The sequence below is a fragment of the Nomascus leucogenys genome, chromosome 20, assembly GCF_006542625.1.
Source record: "Nomascus leucogenys isolate Asia chromosome 20, Asia_NLE_v1, whole genome shotgun sequence".
Taxonomy (NCBI): Eukaryota; Metazoa; Chordata; class Mammalia; order Primates; family Hylobatidae; genus Nomascus; species Nomascus leucogenys.
This window is the reverse complement of record NC_044400.1, coordinates 69,151,851-69,174,154: the sequence shown is the minus strand read 5'-3', so window position 1 is coordinate 69,174,154 and position 22,304 is coordinate 69,151,851. Positions and strand designations below refer to the sequence as shown.

The following is a 22,304-nucleotide window of genomic DNA, read 5'->3' as shown; positions in this document are numbered from 1 at the left end:
GAGAAGAAGAAGAAGAGGAGGAGGAAGAGGAAGAAGAAGATTTAAGAAAGATTTAGAAGACGAAGCCTACAAGTAACATTTATAAGTTCATTCTGTGTGTTGTCTCAGGGCTCCAGAAGCTCAGTTTTCACTGCCATGGGCTGAATAATGGAAACGAGGACTTTTCTCTGTCCTTTAACTTTGTATTTGGCCCCAAAGTCGTAGTGGGATTTTTAAAAGCTCCCAAAGAGTAGCCTACTGCCCCTACCTCCCTGCCTTTGTCTGTGTCCCTCAGCCTAGGTAGCTTTTTCCTTCTTGGCCCAGCCAATCCCCACTAACCTACTAAGATCACCTTAGGTGCCATTTCCCTCAGGAAGTCCTTCCTAATCCCTCCATTCCCACACTGCATAAGACACCCTCCTTGGGGCTTCTAGAGTAGCCTCAATACATTTCTATCAGCTGTAAGTATCACCGTATTCTAGAACACTTCTTTACAGATCTAACTCCCTACTAGGTTTTCCTTGACAGTAGGACCAGAGTCTAATTCAATTTTGTATAATATCTCAGGTATCCCGTTACCACAGGTGCTCATGTAATAATAAAAGCAGTAGTTAGTATGGTACTTAGCTCCCGTTACACCAGGTGCTAATACCATAATAAAAGTAGTTAGTATGGTACCTAGCTCACAGAGTGGTGTGGATATTGAAGAAGTTTATACATCCAAGGTGTTTCCATCAGTCTTGGCATACAGAAAGCACCATGCAGGTGCTAGCTCTTAGAATTTTGTTAAATTACCACTATTACCACTTAGCATAATATTTATTAGGTAATAGAAATAAACAGTAATGGCCGGGCGTGGGGCTCACGCCTGTAATCCCAACACTTTGGGAGGCCAAGGTGGGTGGATCACCTGAGGTCAAGAGTTCGAGATCAGCCTGACCAACATGGTGAAACCCCATCTCTACTAAAAATACAAAAATCAGCCAGGCGTGGTGACAGACACCTGTAATCCCAGCTACTCAGGAGGCTGAGGCAGGAGAATCGCTTGAACCTGGAAGGCAGAGGTTGCAGTGAGCCGAGATGGTGCCATTACACTCCAGCCTGGGTGACAGAGCGAGACTCTGTCTCAGAAAATAAATAAATACATAAATAAATAAATACTTAGCAATGACACAGCTATATTTGTTTTAAAATAATTTCTGTGGTTTGGCTAGAGGAACTAATGACCATTGATTAATTAAATGTGTGCATATTTCAAAATGTTTTTTAAAAAGTACAAAAAGAACCTTGCAATACCTAAAAGTATAACAAATTCACAAAATACTTAAGAAGTCTCTTGAATATCAAATGATGGCTAATACTACTAAGCTATATAATAATGCTAGGCATGGGGTTAATACTTGCTTAAAATTGCATAAAGGAACTCTGAGAGAGTAATAAGAACACTAAGAATGGTGGTTCACGTGTAAGGCATGGAAGGGCTTCTGTGTCTATGACTTATAAAGTGTTCTCCTCTCAATGTGAATCCCTATCACCCTGTGTATTTTTAGTTTCATTCACTATGAACACACCATGTTAACACACACATCCTCTGGCCCTTCGGTCTCACCGTGGGAGAAATAAGTGTCACCAGTATTTAAAAAGCATCCTGTGAATTGATTTCAAATACTCTTATAGAGAGTCCCTTCCCTATGGCTCATAGCAGAGAGCTGCCCATGGGTTCACACCTAAGATCAGACACCTAAGAATACCAGCCATCAGACTAGGAGCCTATTTCACCACTGGGCAAAAGCAGACACTACACAGTGAGCTAAGAGAAATGCATTTCAATGAAACATATATCAATATCTATATCTATCTATCTATCTATCTATCTATACACACATACATCACCTGAGGTCAGGAGTTGTTACATATATATATATATATATATATATATATAGTTTTTTTGTTTTCTTTTTTCCTGAGAGAAAGTCTCACTCTATTGCCCAGGCTGGAGGGCAGTGGCACAATCTCGGCTCACCACAACCTGCGCCTCCCAGGTTCAAGCAATTCTCTTGTCTCAGCCTCCTGAGTAGCTCAGTCTACAGGCGCATGCCACCATGACTGGCTCATTTTTGTATTTCATTTTTAGTAGAGATGGGATTTCACCATATTGGTCAGTCTGGTCTCGAACTCCTGACCCCCGGTGATCCACCTGCCTCAGCCTCCCAAAGTGCTGGGATTACAGGCATGAGCCACTGTGGCCAGCCTAGATGAACAATATTAAGAACAGGTATCGTTTATCAAGTCCAAATGATGTGTCAGGCACCGTTCGAATCTCATGTATTTTCCTTAACCCTTAAACAACCTCAGGGTCAGATTCCTGTGACCATGACCTCCATGGAACAGAGAAGATGTGGAATCACCCAGGGCACAGAGCCTCCAGGAGGGGGCCGGGGTCAGAGCCCAGGAGGCCTGACAGCAGACAGCTCTCCAACTGCATTGCCTTCCTCCTATCAGGGATCCAAATCACTGAATCACCTGTTCACTATTCTTGTTGGATGGCTTTTACTTAGAGCAACGTGGTTCTTGAAGAAGATCTCTCATGGGGTCCCGTTAGTGCATCGTAGGGTTACCTTAACTAGTGAGTTCCAGAGATTATTGGAGAGCGAGACCTTGAAACATCACCATTCCAGGTCTCAAAGGCTTTCAGTAGAAGGAATATATTTTTTATCTAATTTCTACTGTGTCTTTAAAATGCTATAGGACAGCTTATCTCTGAAACAGGAAAGTCATATAATTAAGATTTAAAAACACTTCAAATGCAAAATTCTCATTCCGGAAAAAGAACATTTTAAATAGCAAAATGTATAATGCAAATATTGATACCTGTAAACTTGTTCAAAAGTGAGCTTCATTTTTGATTTATTAAATAGCTTCCCAGAGAGATAGTATTCCCAGTCTTCATTTAGTAAGTAGGGTGTATCCAAAACCTAGAACACATTAGGAAGTATTTTCGAAAAATCAGTTTTACACTAACATACATACTAATATAATAAAATTAATATTCTGTTGAATATTTTTTGAAATTTTTCATAACATTTTTCTGGTTGGTTTCCAACTTATAACTAGAAAATAATAGTATAATTGGAATAAATCAATGTATTATATTTATTGATGGGCAGCATCAATCAAAATTATTAAAATTACTTTTTTTGAGAACTTTTTTTTTTTTTTTGAGACAGAGTCTCGCTCTGATACCCAGGCTGGAGCGCAGTGGCACTGTCTCGGCTCACTGCAACCTCCGCCTTCTGGGTTAAAATGATTCTCCCGTCTCAGCTTCCCAAGTAGTTAGGACTACAGGCGCCACCACTGTCTGGTTAGTTTTGTATTTTTAGTAGAAACAGCATTTCTAGTAGAAACGGCATTTCACCATGTTGGTCAGGCTGGTCTTGAATTCCTGACCTCAGGTGATCCACCCACCTCAGCATCTCAAAGTGCTCGGATTACAGGCGTGAGCCACCATGCCTGGCCGAGAACTCTTTAATCTTTCTCTTAATAAAACAAACATATTAGAAATAGAAGCAGAGTAGACCATTTGATCAGAATAGCTAATATACAGCCATGAAGTGGTGCGCCCAGTGCTGCGCTATTTCTCTCTCTGGACAAAATGTATTAAAATTCACACACTCGGCCGGGCGCGGTGGCTCACGCCTATAATCCCAGCACTTTGGGAGGCCAAGGTAGGCAGATCACGAGGTCAGGAGATGGAGACCATCCCGGCTAAAATGGTAAAACCCCGTCTCTACTAAAAATACAAAAAATTAGCCGCGTGTGGTGACGGGCACCTGTAGTTCCAGCTACTTGGGAGGCTGAGGCGCAGAATGGCATGAAACCGGGAGGCGGAGCTGGCAGTGAGCCGAGATAGCACCACTGCACTCCAGCCTGGGTGACAGAGTGAGACTCCGTCTCAAAAAAAAAAAAAAAAAAAAAATTCACACACTCTCTGCCTCTGCGCCATACATATTTAAGATGGGCAAATCAATGCATGACTGTGTATGTGCTTGAGAAGTGGAAATGGTTTTGAAATATCCCGTACTTAAGAAAAATTATCTTTGAATGATTCGACACTCTACAGGAGATAATGATGCCTGGCTTGATGTCTTTCTTTTATCAAAAGGCCAAATGGAGATCATTTGATCTGCTGGTGATCTCAACTTAATCTCTCTTGACCAGTGAAATAATTAAAATACTGTGACAACAGTATTCTCCTGATTTCCTAACAGATCTTAGGCAGAAAAATGTATATACAATGAAAGAGTGAAATAGAAATATATTTTAAAAATCAGAATCTGGCGAAAAAAAAAACAACACAGAAAAGCCACAATTAGAAGCCAGACACTTAGAACAAAATTTCCTCATTAATGAGGAAAGCAAAACTGCCAACTGGCCCCCTGGAGTCTGTGGGAGTTGGACTGAGAGGGAGAAAGCGAAGCTTGAATTCATTTCCTGGTGGCACCACTAGACGTCTGCCAGGGCAGCCCTCTGCCACGAGTCATCCGCTTATCAGTCTCTTTCCCTTCAAATTTAGGGCTCATCTGTGTGGACACCTCTGTCACCTGGGAATCTCCCAGGGTGTGTGGGAGGAACCTGGGAACTGATCTTCTGATGTTCCCAGCCACATTTGGAAACTACTGCTGAGGAAAATTCTTCTCTCCCCAAATGCTGCAATCCACACTGAGCGGCAGCACTTTAACTCCTGGCCCTGATTTCGCTCATGATCAGAAAATAAGGACACTCCCAGATTTTTTTTTCTCTTACAAATAGAAAGGATCTATTGAATGTATTGAATATTTAAAAATTTATTGAATTTAATAATTTCAAGAAATTTACTGAATTTAAACCAAATTGCTTATATGTTCGCACTGCTCTTAAAGTAACGCACAATATGTGAAGAAATCCAAGTTTCTGTTGAAGTCCTTTCATAATGGGTAGAAAATCATATTTACCCGGAATAATTCCTTGCTCGTGTAAGGTTCACAGATCAGTTTTTCCACATTTGCACCAAAGACAAAGGTAAGAACCACAATGATCATCAATATCCAGCAAAAGAGGAAACTTAATCCAACTCCACTGGAAAAAAATATAAAGTGAGTAATTCAACAAAGAATGATTCAATATTACCTGTTGATACTAAATCTACCTATACTCCATAAAATAGACCTGGGGTCTTCAGTGTTATTCAGGTGAAACAGATCAGACCACCTAGGAGTGACACAGGGCTTGGGGACCTGGGGAGGGGCAGCTCCAGGACAGGCGAGGGTGCCCTGGATAGGCCTGGGGACCTGGGGAGGGGCAGCTCCAGGGCAGGCAGGGGTGTATGGTATAGGGGCCTGGGGACACACGAGGGGTGGCCAATAAGGGGCTGAAAGCACAGAAGGAGCACAACCCGACTTCTCTCTGAACAAGAGCACTCTTGGCACAGTGTAAAGGATGGACTGGACAGGTGCCAACGTGGATGGGACATCATTACAGAGGCTGTTATTATGGCCCATGAGGGTGGCCTAAGGGGGCAGGATTGGTGGAGAGTTGGTGGATGATGGAGACGTAATATAGGACACACAGGAGGCATAATATAGGAGGCAGCAGGACTCAGAAAGCGCTGGACACGAGAGGTAGAGGCAAGGAAGGGCTCCAAGGGCAGTGCCAAGGAGCACTGATGCTCTGGAAGGAGAGAAGATGGGCTGAATGTTGGTCTTGTTGCCAGAGAGACATTGAGTGGGAAGACTGTGTAGGGGTCAGTATGTTTGGAGCTCAGCTATCTGGGTTTCGGATGTACGTTAGGGAGCCAGCAGCTTAGCCATGGTCATTTATCCCCAGGCCTGGCTTGGAGAGAGAAGCAGCCTAGGGCTAGGTCTGGAAGACTTCAACATTTACAAAGACGGGTGGTGGAAGGAGGGCCAGCAAACCAGACCAAGATGATGAGGCAGAGAAGTAGGAAGGCAACTATGTGGGTGTGATGCCACCTAGGGGACAAAAGGAGTGTTTGCAGGAGGAAGGAATGGTCGGCTGTCACCAACCAATGTGCTGTCTGCATTGCACAGAGGTCACTGCCAACTTGAAACAAGTGCAGTGATGGGGGAGGAAACCAAATTGGAGTGCACTGGGGAGTCAGCAGGAGAGGAGGGCACAGGCAGCAAGCACAGATCACTCCTCTGAGAGCCTGTGTGGGGGAAGGAGAGCTATAGGGAAGAGGCAGTGTGGGTAAAGGGTTTCTGCTTTTATTTCTGAGGAAGGGAGAGAACAGAGCCTGGTTAAGTGTTGAGTGAAAGTCAAGGAGACAGGAAGAGAATAAAGACATGGAAAAGAAAGGGGATGACCCATTTTATCAGGATCAGGGAAAGGAATGGGATCGAGAATATAGCTGGCGGGATCAGCTTGAGAGGGGAGGAATCCCTCTGCTTCTGGCACTGCAAAGAAGGGACAGATGTGTTTGAGAGCAGGTGTGTTTGGAAGTTTGATGATGGGAAGTTGCATGATGGCTTCTATTTTCTCTGAGACGAAGGAGGTAAAGCCATCTGCGGAGAGAGGGGTGAAGTAGAGGAAGATGGATGTATCAGAGTGAAAAGACTGTCGCAGGAACCTGTGGGGGGTGTCGAAAAAGAAGAAAAAGAGAAAGGGAAGGAAGAAAACAAAAGCAATAAAAGAAAAGATTTGTCAGACTATGGCAGGTCCATTTGCGACAGGAGATCGTAAGTTTGTAGGGATACCCAATGTACCCAGTGCGTAGGAGATCGTAAGTTTGTAGGGATACCCAGTGTACCCGGTGCATAGCTTTTCTCTAGCAGTGCTTAGCTATCTAGGTGTAGACATAGAGAGAGAACAAACTCTTAAATCGATCTACGTGCAGTTGCCAAATCAAATATCATACACTAGGAAGGAGCCTCAGAAGGGTGTGGGCTGATGCTCGCAATCACCACAGCATCCCCTCCTAAGGGCACAATTCTCTCCTTTAGCTGCAGCTGCCAAAGCCATAATTACAATATTTGTGTATCTTCACTAAAATAAATAGCAAGTAATGTTCACTGGAAAGGCCTAGGTCAGCCTGACCTACAAGGCTTCTGAGTCTGGGAGAGCACAAAGAAGTGAGTGAGGCCACGCCAGGATCCCTGTCTGAGCATGTGTGTCTGTGTGTTGGAGTTAAACAACTCATAAAAACCAAGACAGCTGTCTAAAAAGAGCACCATGACTCTTACTCTAAATCGCATACAGTCACTATCTCCAGCCTTTATTTTCTAAATATGCACATTCCTAGATCAGGGGTAGGTGAACCACTGCCCAAGGTCTGTTTTTCTAAGGTTAGTGAGATAATGGCTAATGTGTACTGAAAATATTGAAAACGAGGAAGAGGAGGAGGAGAATAAGAGTAAGATGAAAGAGCAAAAGAAGGTGAAAAGGACAAGAATATGCGACAAAGACTGTGTGTGGCCAGCAGAACCTAAAATATTTATTACTCGGCCCTTCTTGGGAAAAGCTTGCTGACTAACCCCTGATTTGCACAGTTAGGATAATACATGCATCATTTTCTGACCCCCTTTCAAATGCATTATCTTAGAAACTTTTGTCAACAAATCAGGACAGTCACCTAGTTATCACTTCAGGGGCCAAGTGATCTTCCACGCATGGATATGTCATAACTCACTTGGCCACTCTCCTACAGCTACATGTAGGCTGTTTCCAGTGCTTCACTATCATAACTAACACTGCACAAACACCTCCCTCTTCATGATGCTTTCTTTATAGTTTGGCCTACTTCCTTCACCTAGATTCCCCAAAATGGAAATTATTGGGCAAAAAGCATCATGGTCTTTTTACAGCCCTTGCCATATAGCCTGACAAACTGCTTTCCATAACCTCAGAAACTGCCACCAGCCATAGGAATGTGCCCAGTTTGTGATACCTGTGGCTGCTCTTGGCATTGTTGTCAATACCTAAAATGGGAAGTTTTATGATGGGCTTCAAATCAAGAGATGCTTGTGCCTCTGTTAGATCTCCTTATCTCTGGAGAGGCCTCCTACGCCCCCCTGCAACAGATAATACATTCACCACTGCATCCTATTCAGCTGCTAAAATGCTCCCGAGGCCAGGGGTAGCGGCTCACACCTGTAATCCCAACACATTGGGAGGCTGAGGCCAGAGGATCTCGAGACCAGGAATCCAAGACCAATCTGGGCAACAAAGCGAGACTGTCTCCACGAAAATAAAATTAAAATAAAATGCTTCTGGGACCATCTGAAGATGAAAGATCAGAGCAGAGCCAGGGCTCTCTGAATTTCCTCCTTCCAGATCTTTCACTGGTTTCCTTTTGGGAGGTAAGAATTCCTGCTTGCTTTTGAAAGAGACACAAGCTTTTGAAAGAGAGCATCCAATCACATGCTCTTGATTGGATGGTGTCACCATTTTTATAGAGCAGGTGGTGTTTTGGTTGCAGCAAAACTACACATACTCTTTCTGGTTTCTACAGGCAAGTAAACAGTTTTAAAAAAAGAAACTGCATTCTTCCAATTAGTCTGATTAGACTGGTGACGCTTGTATCATCTCCTCCTTTTGCAATTATCCAGTTGTTTACCAGATACCTCAAGAAGTAGAGAATTCTGCCAAGCACAGCAAAGCGTGCCGTGCTGACTGGTGGCATTCAACAATAAAGAAATCATAGCCACCCTAAGTCTGCAGACTCCTTGAAATGAATCGAACAACATCTGACAGTTACCAGCCTTCTTTCTGCTGCTGAGATGAATCCTATGGCCTCCATGCCACAGGTCTTCATGTCTATAGAACTAGTATATCTAAAATAAGGTAGCTTTTAGCCTCCATCAATTTGTTGATGATTGCTCTGTTTTATTTTTTCTGTCTTTGAAGCTGGATATCACATTTTTGGTTGTATCCCTTTAAAAAGTGTGAATAAAATTTCGATGAGGGGTGCACCATTTTTCAGAGCAATTTACCCTACCTTACAAGTAGTTTAAAAAGATGGAAATATATGTATATACACACACTCCACCAAAACACTGACAACCAAGTATCAGGGTTGTTAAATTTGTAACATTCAACTTAAAATCAATTAAACATTAAAAGTATGGCAAAAACTGTAATTACTTTTACACCAACCTAATAATCTTCTGTTTAATGTATTTTTGTGTATCTGTGTACATTTGAACAAGGGAAGACAAATTCCTTTTTCCTTGCAGATGTGATTTCTCCTTCTTTTCTTCTCTGTCCAGAGGTACTTGCAGCTAATTTTTGTCTCTTTCTTTCTCTTCTTTCTTTCTTTCTTTCTCTTTCTTTCTTTCTTTTTCTTTCTTTCTTTCTTTCCTTTCTTTCTTTCTTTTCTTTCTTTCTTTTTCTTTTTCTTTCTCTTTCTTTCTTTCATCTCTCTCTTTCTCTCTCTTTTTTTTTTTGGACAGTTCTCACTCTGTCACCCAGGTTGGAGTGCAGTTGGCATGATCTCAGCTCACTGTAACCTTTGCCTCTCGGGTTCAGGCGATTCTCGTGCCTCAGCCTCCCAAGTAGCTGAGATTACAGGTGTGCACCACCATGCCTGGCTAATTTTAGTATTTTTAGTAGACATGGGGTTTCGCCATGTTGGTCAGGCTGGTCTCGAACTCCTGGCCTCAAGTGATCTGCCTGTCTCGGCCTCCCAAAGTGTTGGGATTACAGGCGTGAGCCATCGTGCCCAGACAAATATAATTTCTTAAGCTTTGGCCTGTGAGCATCTAGGCTTCTCTTTGTGTGGAGTTCTTTGTCCAGCCCTGGTAGACCTCAGGTCATTAGCTCTAAGGTTATTTTAAGACTCTTGTTAGTAAAGGCCTATACCATACTGGAGCCTAATTATTTTAGGGAAATAATTTAGAATCATAGCTTATAAGAAGCTTGATTTATTGTTCCAGTGACCCAAAGCTTTTTTGTTTGTTGTGTGTGTGTGTGTATGTGTGTGTGTGTGTGTGTGTGTGAAAATTTGGTTTGAAGACTCAGTTTTAAAAAACAAATTAATCAAATTAATGCACAGCACCTGCTCTCCAGCACGCTCACTCACAGCCCCGTGCTAGTGACTTCAGTGGATAAATGAGAGAACGCGACTCAGGTTTTGGTTCTTCACCCCCCAAAGGAATTGTTTCAAACCTTAACCACTGATCTCGAGCCCCATCTCACTCCCTACTGCTGATTCTTCATGATCTTATCAAGAAGAGAATATTGACTTAGAACCCACACAGCTGTCTCTCTGCAGAGCATTCAAAGCCATCACACCACATCCTAGCTTACATGTCTGGCTCTGGCTTTGGCTCCAGGTGCACCTGGCTCATGCCTGCTATGCTTTGTCGTACCCATACGTGTCGTCAAAGGTTTTTCAAAGACACAAACTTGCAGGTGAATGTCTTTAAAGCAGGGACAGTCACTCCAGTCTTCTGCCGCAGGCATACCTCTCCCTGCCGCCTCACACCTGTTCTCATGCCTAATCTAGGCTACTTGTCTAAATCCTAAGGGTTCTGCCTTGGCAGCCTTAGTTCTAAATCAAGTTTCTAGAGTTTCAAGCTAGCAATACTGCTGACCAATACTGCTGTCCTACAAGAGATTGGCTCAGCCTCTGGTGAGTGAATAAATGAATGAATGAATAAAAAGAAGGAACAATAGAAATCAAGAGAGCAGGCCCAGCTGCTTTTAAAAGGAGCCTGCCATATATAAATAGTGTGCTTAAGCTGGTCTATCAAAATGCAAGTAATTTAGTGTTGTTGTTGTTGTTTGTTTGTTTTTAATGTTTAGGCTTGACAGAAGTACCCAAATCAAGGAAGGTCCCATCACAGCAAGATCTCTCCTCCTCGCGACCTGGGAGCTGGAACCCCGCATACGTGGCCCAGAGGGCACCGGGTTCATGTAACACCAGAGTCAGCACCCAGTCTCTCTCCTGCACTCCCACCCCCATGTGACAGCGAGGAGCAGACACTCACACCATGAGGAAGACGCCTCCGGTGTTGGAGACGCAGCCTCGGGTGGTCGGGGTGGCGTGCCTGTCATAGCCGCACACACCACACAGTAAGCCCAGGTAGTAAAAAATCACGATGAGGGTCAGCAGAGAGCAGATGACCAGGCCACCCAGCCACCTGGAGAAGCAAGCACATTGTTAGTATACGTGACACAGGTGACGCCACCCTAACACAAAAGCTGCTGGACTAAGGCTGGAGCCGATGAGTTATTCTTGGCTTCTAAAATCAGAGTCTTCTATCAACTCCTCAGAGGACAATAATGTTGAGTGAAAAGATCCCTTCACACCCTTTGTCTTCCAATTCAACCAACAGAGAAACTTTTATTTTGATTCTAGGTTTGTATTGTTCTTGGTGGTCATGGGATCATTGCTTCCTTCCTTTGCCTTGATTCCCATGGGTGTCACACAGGGTTCATAAGCACGGCACGCTGAGCTTCTCCAAGGCTACTGATGAAAACACCCTTAAGATTTTTATGTTCTTTTAAGGTTTCTGATGTTCTAAGTGCCTATTATAATAATGAAGGCATATGGCTAGATCATGACTAGACTACAGATAAAGAAATACTGGATTTTTTTCCCTGGCCTTTTTCTAAAATATTTTGTGGTTGCAGAAATATTTGGGGCCACTGTGTTCTTTACTGAACCAGATTACGTGGCAGATGCATGGGGTATTTAGAATTTTATGAGCATCCTAAATCAAATGCCTGCAGAATGCAAATCTCAATTTCATAATGGTCCTGCGAGACATTTTAGGATAATGGATCCTCAATTAGGCCTTACTGGCATTCCCGGAAGGTAGAACAACCTTTCCCGGCAGCAAGAGGCATTCAAGGGTAGTAATGCTTCCCAACATTTAAGACACTAAAAAACAAAGAATTTACTTCTGCTTGGTGCCTCTTGACAAAAGTCGCCACTGAAGCTTTTCATTCAATTAAGAGCAATCTCAGTAATTATAGTAATAGCCACAGGCAGCCATTCTGGGGAGGTTTGTTCAAGACAGTGAGGGCACAAAATTAAATAAGCCATGGAGACTGGCCTCAGAAAACTTTTAGAGTTAAAGGAGTATCTGCTTAGTGGAACACAGGCCAGGGGATTTTTGTGAGCATTAAAAGAAATGTGCAGAAAGTGCTTGGTGGGCACACTGAAACTGTCCCTTAAATGGTAGCAACTGCTATAATTTTAATTACGTATCTTGTGGTCTTGTATAAGAAATAATCCACATGAGAATGAGTCTCCGGACTCCCCATGGGCTTGGGAGATATGAAGGGCAGCTGAGCTCTTCAGAGAGGGAAGTACATCTTCCATAATACATGATCCTCTAAATTTCCTGAGCCTCCAAGTCCTTCCCTCCCCAGGGCTCTGGCTGGGATGTCCACCACCCTCACCCCGGGCCAAACCCCACCACTCACATTTTCTAATGGGACAACCAGTGGGTACCACAGCCACTCAACTAAGCTCTGGGAGCAATTCACTGGTTTCAAGGCACAGCTATGAAAAGGATGCTCTTTCAGTAAGAACCAACCTCTGCATATTTATTTTATAAACCAATGTTCATACTGGTTTATAAAATAGAAAAGAATATTTCCCAGATGTCCTTCTTAATTACTTTTAAGCTTTAAAATCTCATTACATGTCTGGTTTGATAATTATAACTAGTATTCCAGAAACCACTAATGACATCAAAGTTGCAAATTATCAAGTATTTGGCTCACGAAGATCCAGTCTTCAACTTAAAAATAAACGTGGACTGCTTTACAAATTTGCATATCATCTGTACACAGGAGTCATGCGAACCTTCTCTGCATTGTTCCAATTTTAGTATATGTGCTGCCTGGTCTAAGCGAGCACTTCAACTTTTTTAATGAACGTAAACTGGGGTTAACATATATCAGGTCATGGCCTCCTTGTACAATTTGCTCTCATAAGATTATCCTGGTGCTAATGTCAGATTTTTATCTCGTTCTCTACAAAGTTCACTCTTGTAGTTCACCAGCTCCAAGGAGACACTCACCAGTATGAATCATACTCTTCCAATGTAGGTAAATTTCTGTGGATGTAACTTTCAGTGTTATTAACATAAACAGAGAATTCTGAGAGTATATCCTGAATAGGAAGACGCTGAGTTACATTGTCAATATCTGAACCAATGGAATTCAAGACCCTTTTGATACCTGAAAACAAAGATACCTTTGTTATGCATTTGCAAACATGAAGGAAATAGAAACTTTGTTTTGGAACCAAACAGAAAAGCCTGAACCACCTTTAGTTTTTCTCATGTTATATTTTTGTTTAAAATATGATAAGATTCAACAACAAGCATGAATATAGCCAAGACCATCGAAAAGCAATTACTTAACAAAACAGCAAGCTGTGAGCACTGACTTTAATGAGATGGTACTGAAGTCAAGCCAGTTTCCTTCTTCCACTTACTTTACTTAAAGTAGATCAAGTGATTAAAATGTATAGTGTGCAGACCATGTGCCAGGCACTTTTATAAATGGTAACTCATTTATTTCACTGAGGTACATATTCTCATTCCCCATTTTACTAGCAGCGACCTGGAGGCTCACAGAGATTCAATTAATTGCCCATGGGTCTTTTAAAGAAAGCTCTGGTAACGGGATTGAAACTCGGGTGTATCTGACCCTAAAGTTCCCGTTACATGCTTTTGGGAAAATAATTAAATAATAATAATAATTTCTCCCTCTAAGAAATAGTATTCAGGGCCGGGCACAGTGGCTCACACCCTGTAATCCCAGCACTTTGGGAGTCTGAGGTGGGAGGATCACCTGAGGTCAGAAGTTCGAGACCAGCCTGACCAACATGGCAAAACCCCATCTCTACTAAAAATACAAAAATTACCCAGTTGTGGTGGCACACGCCTGTAACTCGGGAGGCTGAGGCAGAAGAATCACTTGAACCTGGGAGGCAGAGGTTTCAGTGAGCCAAGATTGTGCCATTGTACTCCAGCCTGGGTGACACAGCAAGACTCGCTCTCAAAAAAAAAAAAAAAAACCAAAAAAAAGTCTTCAGGAACAGAGTAATTCTCAAGGCCCATTTAAAAAACAAACAAACAGAAAAACACAAGTGACTCTGGGTGATATTTTTGTTAAAATTTTACCTGACTGATACAAATTGAGACGTCTTAGGAAGTACGTCTGTGTCTTTTCTATGCAAAAACCAATAGTAGTCTCAGTGGCCAGTTTCTTTTGCTATCGGTCCTAATTTCTCAGACAGGAGTTAAGTTCAAAGAAAACCAGTTTTCTGGAGAGTGTCCATCACAGCAGGTCCTAAAATCAACTCACCTGAGGTGCAGGATTTCACCTGAACCAATGCTCACATGAGTTCTGAAGGTGGCTGTATCCAAGTGATTCTTGACACGGACATACTAAGAACACACTAATCAGTTAAAAGTCCACTGATCCTGCAAGAGAGGTGAATCTCTTTGCAGCAGCAGAGACAAGACGAGCAGTTCTCAAAATATTATCCTGAGGCTCCCGGTGAACTTCAGGTAGAGAGTAGAATGGTAGCTTGGTCCAAAACGTAATCACATAAAAATGGCAAGAAACTTTTTGTTTTCTTTTTGAGACAGGATCTCTCTGTATTGCCCAGGCTGGAGTGCAGTGGCACGATCATGGCTCACTGCAGCCTCAACCTCCTGGACTCAAGGATCCTCCCACCTCAGCCTCCCAAGTACTGGGACTACAGGTGTGTACCACCATGCTCAGCTAATTTTTTATGATTTTACTTTTTGTAGAGATGGGGAGATGGAATCTCACTATGTTGCCCAGGCTGGTCTTGAGCTCCTGGTCTCAAGTTATCCTCCTGCCTCAGCCTCCCAAAGTGCTGGGATTATAGCAGTGAGCCACCACACCCGGCCCTGGACACTTTTTTAAAGTTTGTTTTTCACATAGCTATGACATCTAGAAATCAAAGACACAGAAGCGAGCAACAGAGTGTCACGTGTTTGGATGTGACTCGTCGAGAAAGGACTGTTACTCCTTGGGGGCTTGTTGCCTTCTCCAAACGGCTCGTGTGTGAAAACACCTGAGGATCCTTGGCCAAAATGACTCAGTGGGTCTCTTGGTTACTTCTGAGATTTTGAGAGATGGGGAATGCAGCCTTCCCATCTTCTAGGAGCAGCTCCTAGGGCTCCTGCCTGCTTCTCAGCCTGGCTTGCCCTCATGCACGACATGGCTCCGTGACTTTGCTACTCTGACGACTCTCTATGTGGCTGGTGCCCTCTCTCGGCACCTCTTCAAACCTCTCTCGATGTTCCCTTTTCCAGGCAGCCTCCCACTAGCCTCTCCTCACCTTGTTTCCCTGGCACAAACCTGGTCATGGTGCCAGAGTGTGACAACAAGTTTGTGTACACATGGCTGGCTAAAGGACAAGCAGAACTCATGGCTTATGCATCTCACAGCCCAATGCCTGGCAGAGCCTGGCACAGAGTTGGCACTAAATAATTTTTTCAGGTTGGGATGAGACAACCTAAACACGAGAGCTAAGGACATGAAACTAAACACCTGCTATCCAGGCTGACAGAGCGGCACTGGCCCAGCTCTAGGAAAATGCTGGCTTGTGCTCAGGCAATGGCACCATGCACCATGGGCCACACTCAATGCATGCAGCACAATTTGCTGTGTCAGACTTACAAGGAAGGGCTGCATGTATGGGCAGGAGAGGTCCAGAGAGGGGAAACCAAAAAATTAAACACAGAGATTAGTGAGCAGGTGGCTGTCAGACGTACAGCATGCATCAGCCTTCAGAGGTTAACACATGAAAGTCTGAACCTTGTCCTTAATATCTTAATATTTTAAAGTAGAATCTTATATTATGCAAAAGGAAATCCACAAAACATCTAAATTGTTATGTAGCAAGATAAAATACTTTTTTACTCAAACTCTTCATGGGTCAAAAAAACACTATCAGGGAAAAATAATCAAGTATCTCTAACATAATATTTTAAAACCACTTACTCAACAGTTAAAAGCAGCACTAAAATGATTTTTAAAAGAAATAGAAGATAGCTTTACATAGCTTCAGAGATTTCTTTTCTGTTCTTTTTTGTTTGTTTGTTTTTGGTTTTTTTCGAGAGAGAGTCGCCCAGGCTGGAGTGCAGTGGCACGATCTCGGCTCACTGCAACTCCTCCTCCTGGGTTCAAGTGATTCTCCTGCCTCAGCCTCCCAAGTAGCTGGGGTTACAGGGGTGCATCACCATGCCTGGCTAATTTTTGTGTTTTTAGTAGAGATGGGGTTTCACCATGTTGGCCAGGCTGATCTCGAACTCCTGACCTCAGGTGACCTACCTGCCTTGGCCTCCCAAAGTGCTGGGATGGCAGGCGTGAGCCACTGCGCCCAGCCCAGAGATTTCTTCTCCACGCAAATAACCCAGGTTTGTCTCTATCCTTGCACAAAGAACTGCTTACCCTGCATTCTCTCCCTCTGTACGTTCACCCCAAATCCCGTAACCCAAATACAGCACTATTCAATAATTTGAGTAGAATCCTCTCCATATTGATTCTGTCTCTCCAAAATTGTAAGCAACCTTAGGAGCCTAAAATACTATTGCCTCAGCATCAGTGGACAGATTAAAATCTTCCTAATAGACAAAATAAATCCTTTTACACAGTATTCCTTTAAAAAGTTTGATTTTGGCAGGGCACGGTGGCTCACGCCTGTAATCCCAGCACTTTAGGAGGCTGAGGTGGGTGGATCACGAGGTCAGGAGATCGAGACCATCCTGGCTAACACAGTAAAACCCCATCTCTAGTAAAAATACAAAAAAATTAGCCGGGCGTGGTGGCGGGCGCCTGTAGTCCCAGCTACTCGGGAGGCTGAGGCAGGAGAATGGTGTGAACCCGGGAGGCGGAGCTTGCAGTGAGCCGAGATCGCACCACTGCACTCCAGCCTGGGCAACAGAGCGAGACTCTGTCTCAAAAAAAAAAAAAAAAAAAAGTTTGATTTTAAGTTTGTCTAGGAAATATAATAATCTACAGTTTTTCTCTTCAGTGAAAATCAGAATGAGTTTCCAAACTGTGGCTGCTGTAAGATCTGAAGGTGCACACTCTGGGGACCTGGATCACACTGTGACCCTCAACCACGTGGCAGCTGCCGGCTGGGCTGGATGATGTTATCAGTGTTCAATAATAGGTTTGTTCTTGTTTTTAAATCACCGAATGAAGTGACACAGTTGTAAAGCTCTAGTATTTGTTCAGTTTTGACGGTTTTAATGAGAAACTGTTTTTTGAAGAGGAAAAGAACAATGCAATACTTGGCAACACATTTCTCTGTACTGACCTTCCAATCACAAAATCACCTCAAACTGTGAATCTCACCTGCTACGACAGTTGTGGTTTGGCGTTGTACTCTGTCAGGTATATCATTAAGGGATTGATAGCCCTGAAAAATATTTCAAAATAAAAGGATGTACAGAGTTAAGTTGAAGAATAGTTGACTAGTCACTCATTTTGCAACTTAGTATGAGTAGAGAGGCAAAATAAAAATATAACATTCATCTTAAGGGTGAAAGGATCATTATATGGTCATCAAGAGTCTTAAAGTCCCCTTTAGAGAGCATTGTCTTTAAATTACATCAATCAAAGATCATGTTAGAAGTTTTTCATATAGGGGGTCCCCATAATTTTAAAATCAACATATTTACACAGAGCCTAGGTACTATTATGGGTACATACATCTATACCAGTGGTTCTCAACTGGGAGAAATTTTGTTCTCAACTGGGGTATGTTTGGCAAAGTCTGGAGACATTTTGGTTATCACAGTTGTGGGGTGCTGCTGGGATTGTGTGGGGAGAGGCCAAGGATGCTAATAAATACCCTGCCACCCACAGGAGAGCCCCCGCCGCTAACAGCCATGCACAGTATCAGCAGTGCTGAGGTTAAGAGACCCTGATCGGTACAATATCCCATGGGCAGACAGAAAGTGAATTTCTAAAAACAGAATCTTACTTTCTAATAAAAATTAAAATTAGAGATATAGTCTAACTGAAAAAAAAAAAAAAGTCCCAAAGCATGGCTTACAGAGGACACAACTGTGGTGAGGATAAAACAAAAACAAAAAACAACTGTGCCAAGCGATAGGGCTTTGGGGCTAAACCCCCCATGAGAGGGAAATATCATTCTTTCCAAATAATTCAACTAAACATCCAGCCTTTCCTCTGGAGAGGTTTAGTGGGTGTTTCTTCACTGTCTGCTGGTGTACTTAGCCGTCTGCCAGGGCAAAGTACAGCACTTTCAACCTTCGTAAGATTTATGGTGCCAGCCAGTTTCCACCTTAGCCTAGCTACATCAGATGTCACAAAATGAAAATCCATGACTTGTTTCCTCCAAGGAGACGAAGCTACTCAGCACACCAGTGCTTGTGCTGGTTTTCTATGTGCCTGACTCCTTGACACTCATCTGTGTCTGGATTTGCAGATGTTATGGGGGGTGTCTTACAGATCTCCCAGTTCAATGCCTTCTTTAACATATGAAGTAACACCAGAGTGCAAAGACCAAGAAATTTTGAATAACTTGTTTAAGGGCCCACTTACTTTGTCAGTAAGTAAGTGTCTGGTAAACACATGTAGACAAGTGTTTAATCCATTTATGCTGAAGGTTGCAAATATTATTTGTGAAGAATCAGAACCTGATGATGACATTTGGCAGTAGGATATAAATAACTCCCACAAGCTTAGCGTTCCAATAATGGAACACTAGGCATAAATGGGTTAATAGAGATTTGAGACTTTTTACATCCATGGTAAAAGATAGAGTCAAGAATAAAACTATTCTCTCATTTTCCCATAGGCCCAGGCACTCTACTGAACCATAATCTAAAAAGAAATATTTATTGCATACTCAGTATCTATTGGTTGAATAAACAGCAAGATTTGGTAAGCTACTGGGGAAATCAGGGAATTCCAGACCAATGCTGTCCCTGCCTTTTTGGGGGTTTACAGTCCAGTGGTGGGAAGGGAGACATTAAAGAAATAATTACAGTTATGAGGAAATTAACAGAGAATATTTGCAATGCTGCAAGAATGTATTAAAAAGGGTTTGACCTAGTCAAGAAGCCCAGGAAAGGCCTCTTAAGAAGGTGATATATGGACTGGGCGCGATGGCTCATGCCTGTAATCCCAGCACTTTGGGAGGCCAAGGCGGGTGGATCACCTGAGGTCAGGAGTTTGAGACCAGCCTGGCCAACATGGCGAAACCCCGTCTCTACTAAAAATACAAAAATTAGCAGGGTGCAGTGGCACGTGCCTGTAATCCCAGCTACTCGGGATGCTGAGGCATGAGAATTGCTTGAACCTGGGAGGCAGAGGTTGTAGTGACCTAAGATCATGCCACTGCACTCCAGCCTGGGCAACAGTGCAAGACTCCATCTTAAAAAAAAAAAAAAAAAGAAGAAGGTGATGTATGAAGCTTAAAAAACTAAGTAGCGGCCGGGTGCGGTGGCTCATGCCTGTAATCCTAGCACTTTGGAAGGCCAAGGTGGGGGCAGATCACTTGAGGTCAGGAGTTCGAGGCTAGCCTGGCCAACATGGTGAAACCTCGTCTCCACTAAAAATACAAAACTCAGCCAGGCATGGTGGCGCAAAGCTGTAATCCCAGCTACTCAACAGGCTGAGGCAGGAGAATCGCTTGAACCCAGGAGGCAGAGGTTGCGGTGAGCCGAGATAGTACCACTGTACTCCCTCCTGGGTGACAGAGGGGGATTCCATCTCAAAAAACAAGACAAAACAAAACAAAGCAACTAAGTAGCTAGGCTACTAGGAGGGGGGGGAAGAAGAGAGTGCCAAGCAGAGGGAAGAGCGTGTGCAAATGCGTGAAGGTGGGTAAGAGCAAAAAGAAAACCAGTATAGCTGACTCACTGGAAGAGGGGGACAGCATTTTGTATTAGAATCAGTGTGGGGTGCAGCATTACACCCACTAAATTCTGAGGCCTAGGAAAGCAGAGGTCATGTTCTTCTTAGCATGCCACTTTACATGTCATAGATGCTTAACAAAAATTCCGGGAACCGGAAAGATGAACACAATTGCCTTGAAGGTAATAGCTATCACCCTTCTTGGCAACCTTTCTCTAGAATTTCACTGCTTTTTTGTTATTTCCTATTTTCTTATGTACTAGTCCACCCTTTAAAATGATATAAAATCAGTGATTGCATTTTTTCCAAAAGCATACCTGTTGGACCAGGCCATCCAAATCTGTCCTAAGAACGTTATTAATGTTGTCAAGTTCTGCATCCACAGGTGGAAGCTGAAAATTTATAAAACAAAATATAAGATGAGGTTGTTACCTTCAAAACGATTCCTCATGAAGAAAGAAGTCATTGTATATCCAAGTCCCACAGCATCTATACTATAGGGTAAAATCGCAGTTTTTTTTTTTTTTGAGACGAAGTCTTGCTCTGTCGCCCAGGCTGGAGTGCAGTGGCGTGATCTCCGCTCACTGCAAGCTCCGTCTCCTGGGTTCACGCCATTCTCCTGCCTCAGCCTCCCAAGTAGCTGAGATCACAGGCGCCTGCCACCATGCCGGGCTAATTTTGAGTATTTTTAGTAGAGACGAGGTTTCCCTGAGTTAGACCAGGATGGTCTCGATCTCCTGACCTTGTGATCCGCCCGCCTCAGCCTCCCAAAGTGCTAGGCTTACAGGTGTGAAGTTTCTTTTAAACAATAGAGTGTTATTTGGGAAAAACACAGCTCAGACCCTCCTTGACAAGCACTAATTTTTTGATGTCTGGAGGTCTCTTGCTGTAATCAGCTAAAAAAAAAACAAGGCAAAGAAATGTAACACAAATGTAATATATATGACTTCACAATTTCAAATACTAAAGATGGTTCAATAAAATTGTAAACAAACTTTTTAAAGTCACTTTTAAAAGCAATGTAGTCAGTGGTTATACTAGTGAGTAATCTGGAATAGTTTTTCCACTTACAGCATTATACATGGATTTGAAGTGCTCTAGCTCCTACCAATACTGGGACAAACATCATATGCCTCTCACATGATGTCCAAGAACATAATATCACTACTGTGATATTTCCCTGGCAAGTATGAGTACCTTTAATCCCAAGAAAACATCAAACAACCCTAAACTGAAGACCATTCTACAAAGTAAATGGCCTGTCCAAAAATGTCTGTGTCACAAAAGAAAAGACACACTCTAGAAACTGTTCCAGATTAACAGGAATGAAAGAGACATGACAATAAATGACAATGTGTGATCCTGGCCTGGACCCGGGACTGGAAAAAGAGAAGATAGTTATAAAGGCATTTTTGGAAAGATCAACATTTGAATGGACACTGTGGATTAAATGGCAGTGTCGGGTCAATGTTATCCTAATTTTGATCATTATATGATTATGTAAAGTTAGGAAGGACAACGAAATATTTAGGGGTAAAAAGGCATGATGATGTCTACAACTTATCCCCAACTTACCTTTTGAGAAAAGAACAAAATGCATATTATTTTATGCATGTATATATTAAATGATATGAACAGACAGACAAACTGATAAAACATGATAAAGCAAATGGTGCAAAATGGTGACCCTTGAAGAATGTGGCCAAAGGGTGTGAACAGAAATCCATGCATTCATCTTGCAAGTTTTCCACGTGTTTGATACACATTAAATATAAAAAGTGCCCCCCAAAAAGGATCTATCTCAAACAACTCAGTTGCAACCAAGCTCTAAACAACTGTTCAATCAAAAATGATTATAGTGATATCCAGACACAGATGTTGCAGCTGAAATGTTTGAAAAACAATGGAATGAAATATAAAAGTGAGAAAAAATATATCTATACTAAAATGTCATTTTATATAAAATGGGAGGTGTCTGGGCGTGGTGGCTCATGCCAGTAATCCCAGCACTTTGGGAGGCTGAGGCAGGCAGATCACTTGAGGTCAGGAGTTTGAGACCAGCCTGGCCAACATGGTGTAACCCCATCCCTACTAAAAATATGAAAATTAGCCAGGCGTGGTGGCGGGTGCCTGTAATCTCAGCTACTTGGGAGGCTGAGGCAAGAGAATTACTTGAACCTGAGAGGTTGGAGGTTGCAGTGAGCTGAGATCGTGCCACTGCACTCCAGCCTGGGCAACAGAGTGAGACTCCATCTCAAAAAAAAAAAAAGTCAGGTGTGTATCTAACTAAATAAGTTAGACATCATTAATAGACATGGCCATTTTACCTATATCTCAGAACTTTATATAATCCAAGTTGTTCCAAATTCTTTTAAAAAAATATTTTCTTTGGGAAAATGAGGGAATTTTCTTCTATTTCAGCATACATGGTTAAT

At 42.7% G+C, this 22,304-nt stretch overlaps 1 protein-coding gene and 1 non-coding gene across 3 annotated transcripts in view; both read right to left on the bottom strand.

Moving 5' to 3' along the window:
- Positions 1-22,304, bottom strand: part of PROM1 (prominin 1) — a 116,211-nt gene that overhangs the window by 27,439 nt on the left and 66,468 nt on the right. For both annotated transcript variants that reach the window (XM_030801163.1, XM_030801164.1), the window contains 6 exons: positions 20,187-20,261; positions 17,338-17,401; positions 13,011-13,170; positions 10,965-11,117; positions 4,971-5,094; positions 2,851-2,954 (listed from right to left, as the gene is read on the bottom strand). In XM_030801163.1, coding sequence (XP_030657023.1) covers positions 2,851-2,954; positions 4,971-5,094; positions 10,965-11,117; positions 13,011-13,170; positions 17,338-17,401; positions 20,187-20,261 — 680 coding nt within the window. The remainder of the gene's footprint in view (positions 1-2,850; positions 2,955-4,970; positions 5,095-10,964; positions 11,118-13,010; positions 13,171-17,337; positions 17,402-20,186; positions 20,262-22,304) is intronic.
- On the bottom strand, positions 12,736-12,847 carry LOC115832001. Its single transcript, XR_004027477.1, has one exon. It is a non-coding gene; the product is annotated as a U6 spliceosomal RNA (small nuclear RNA).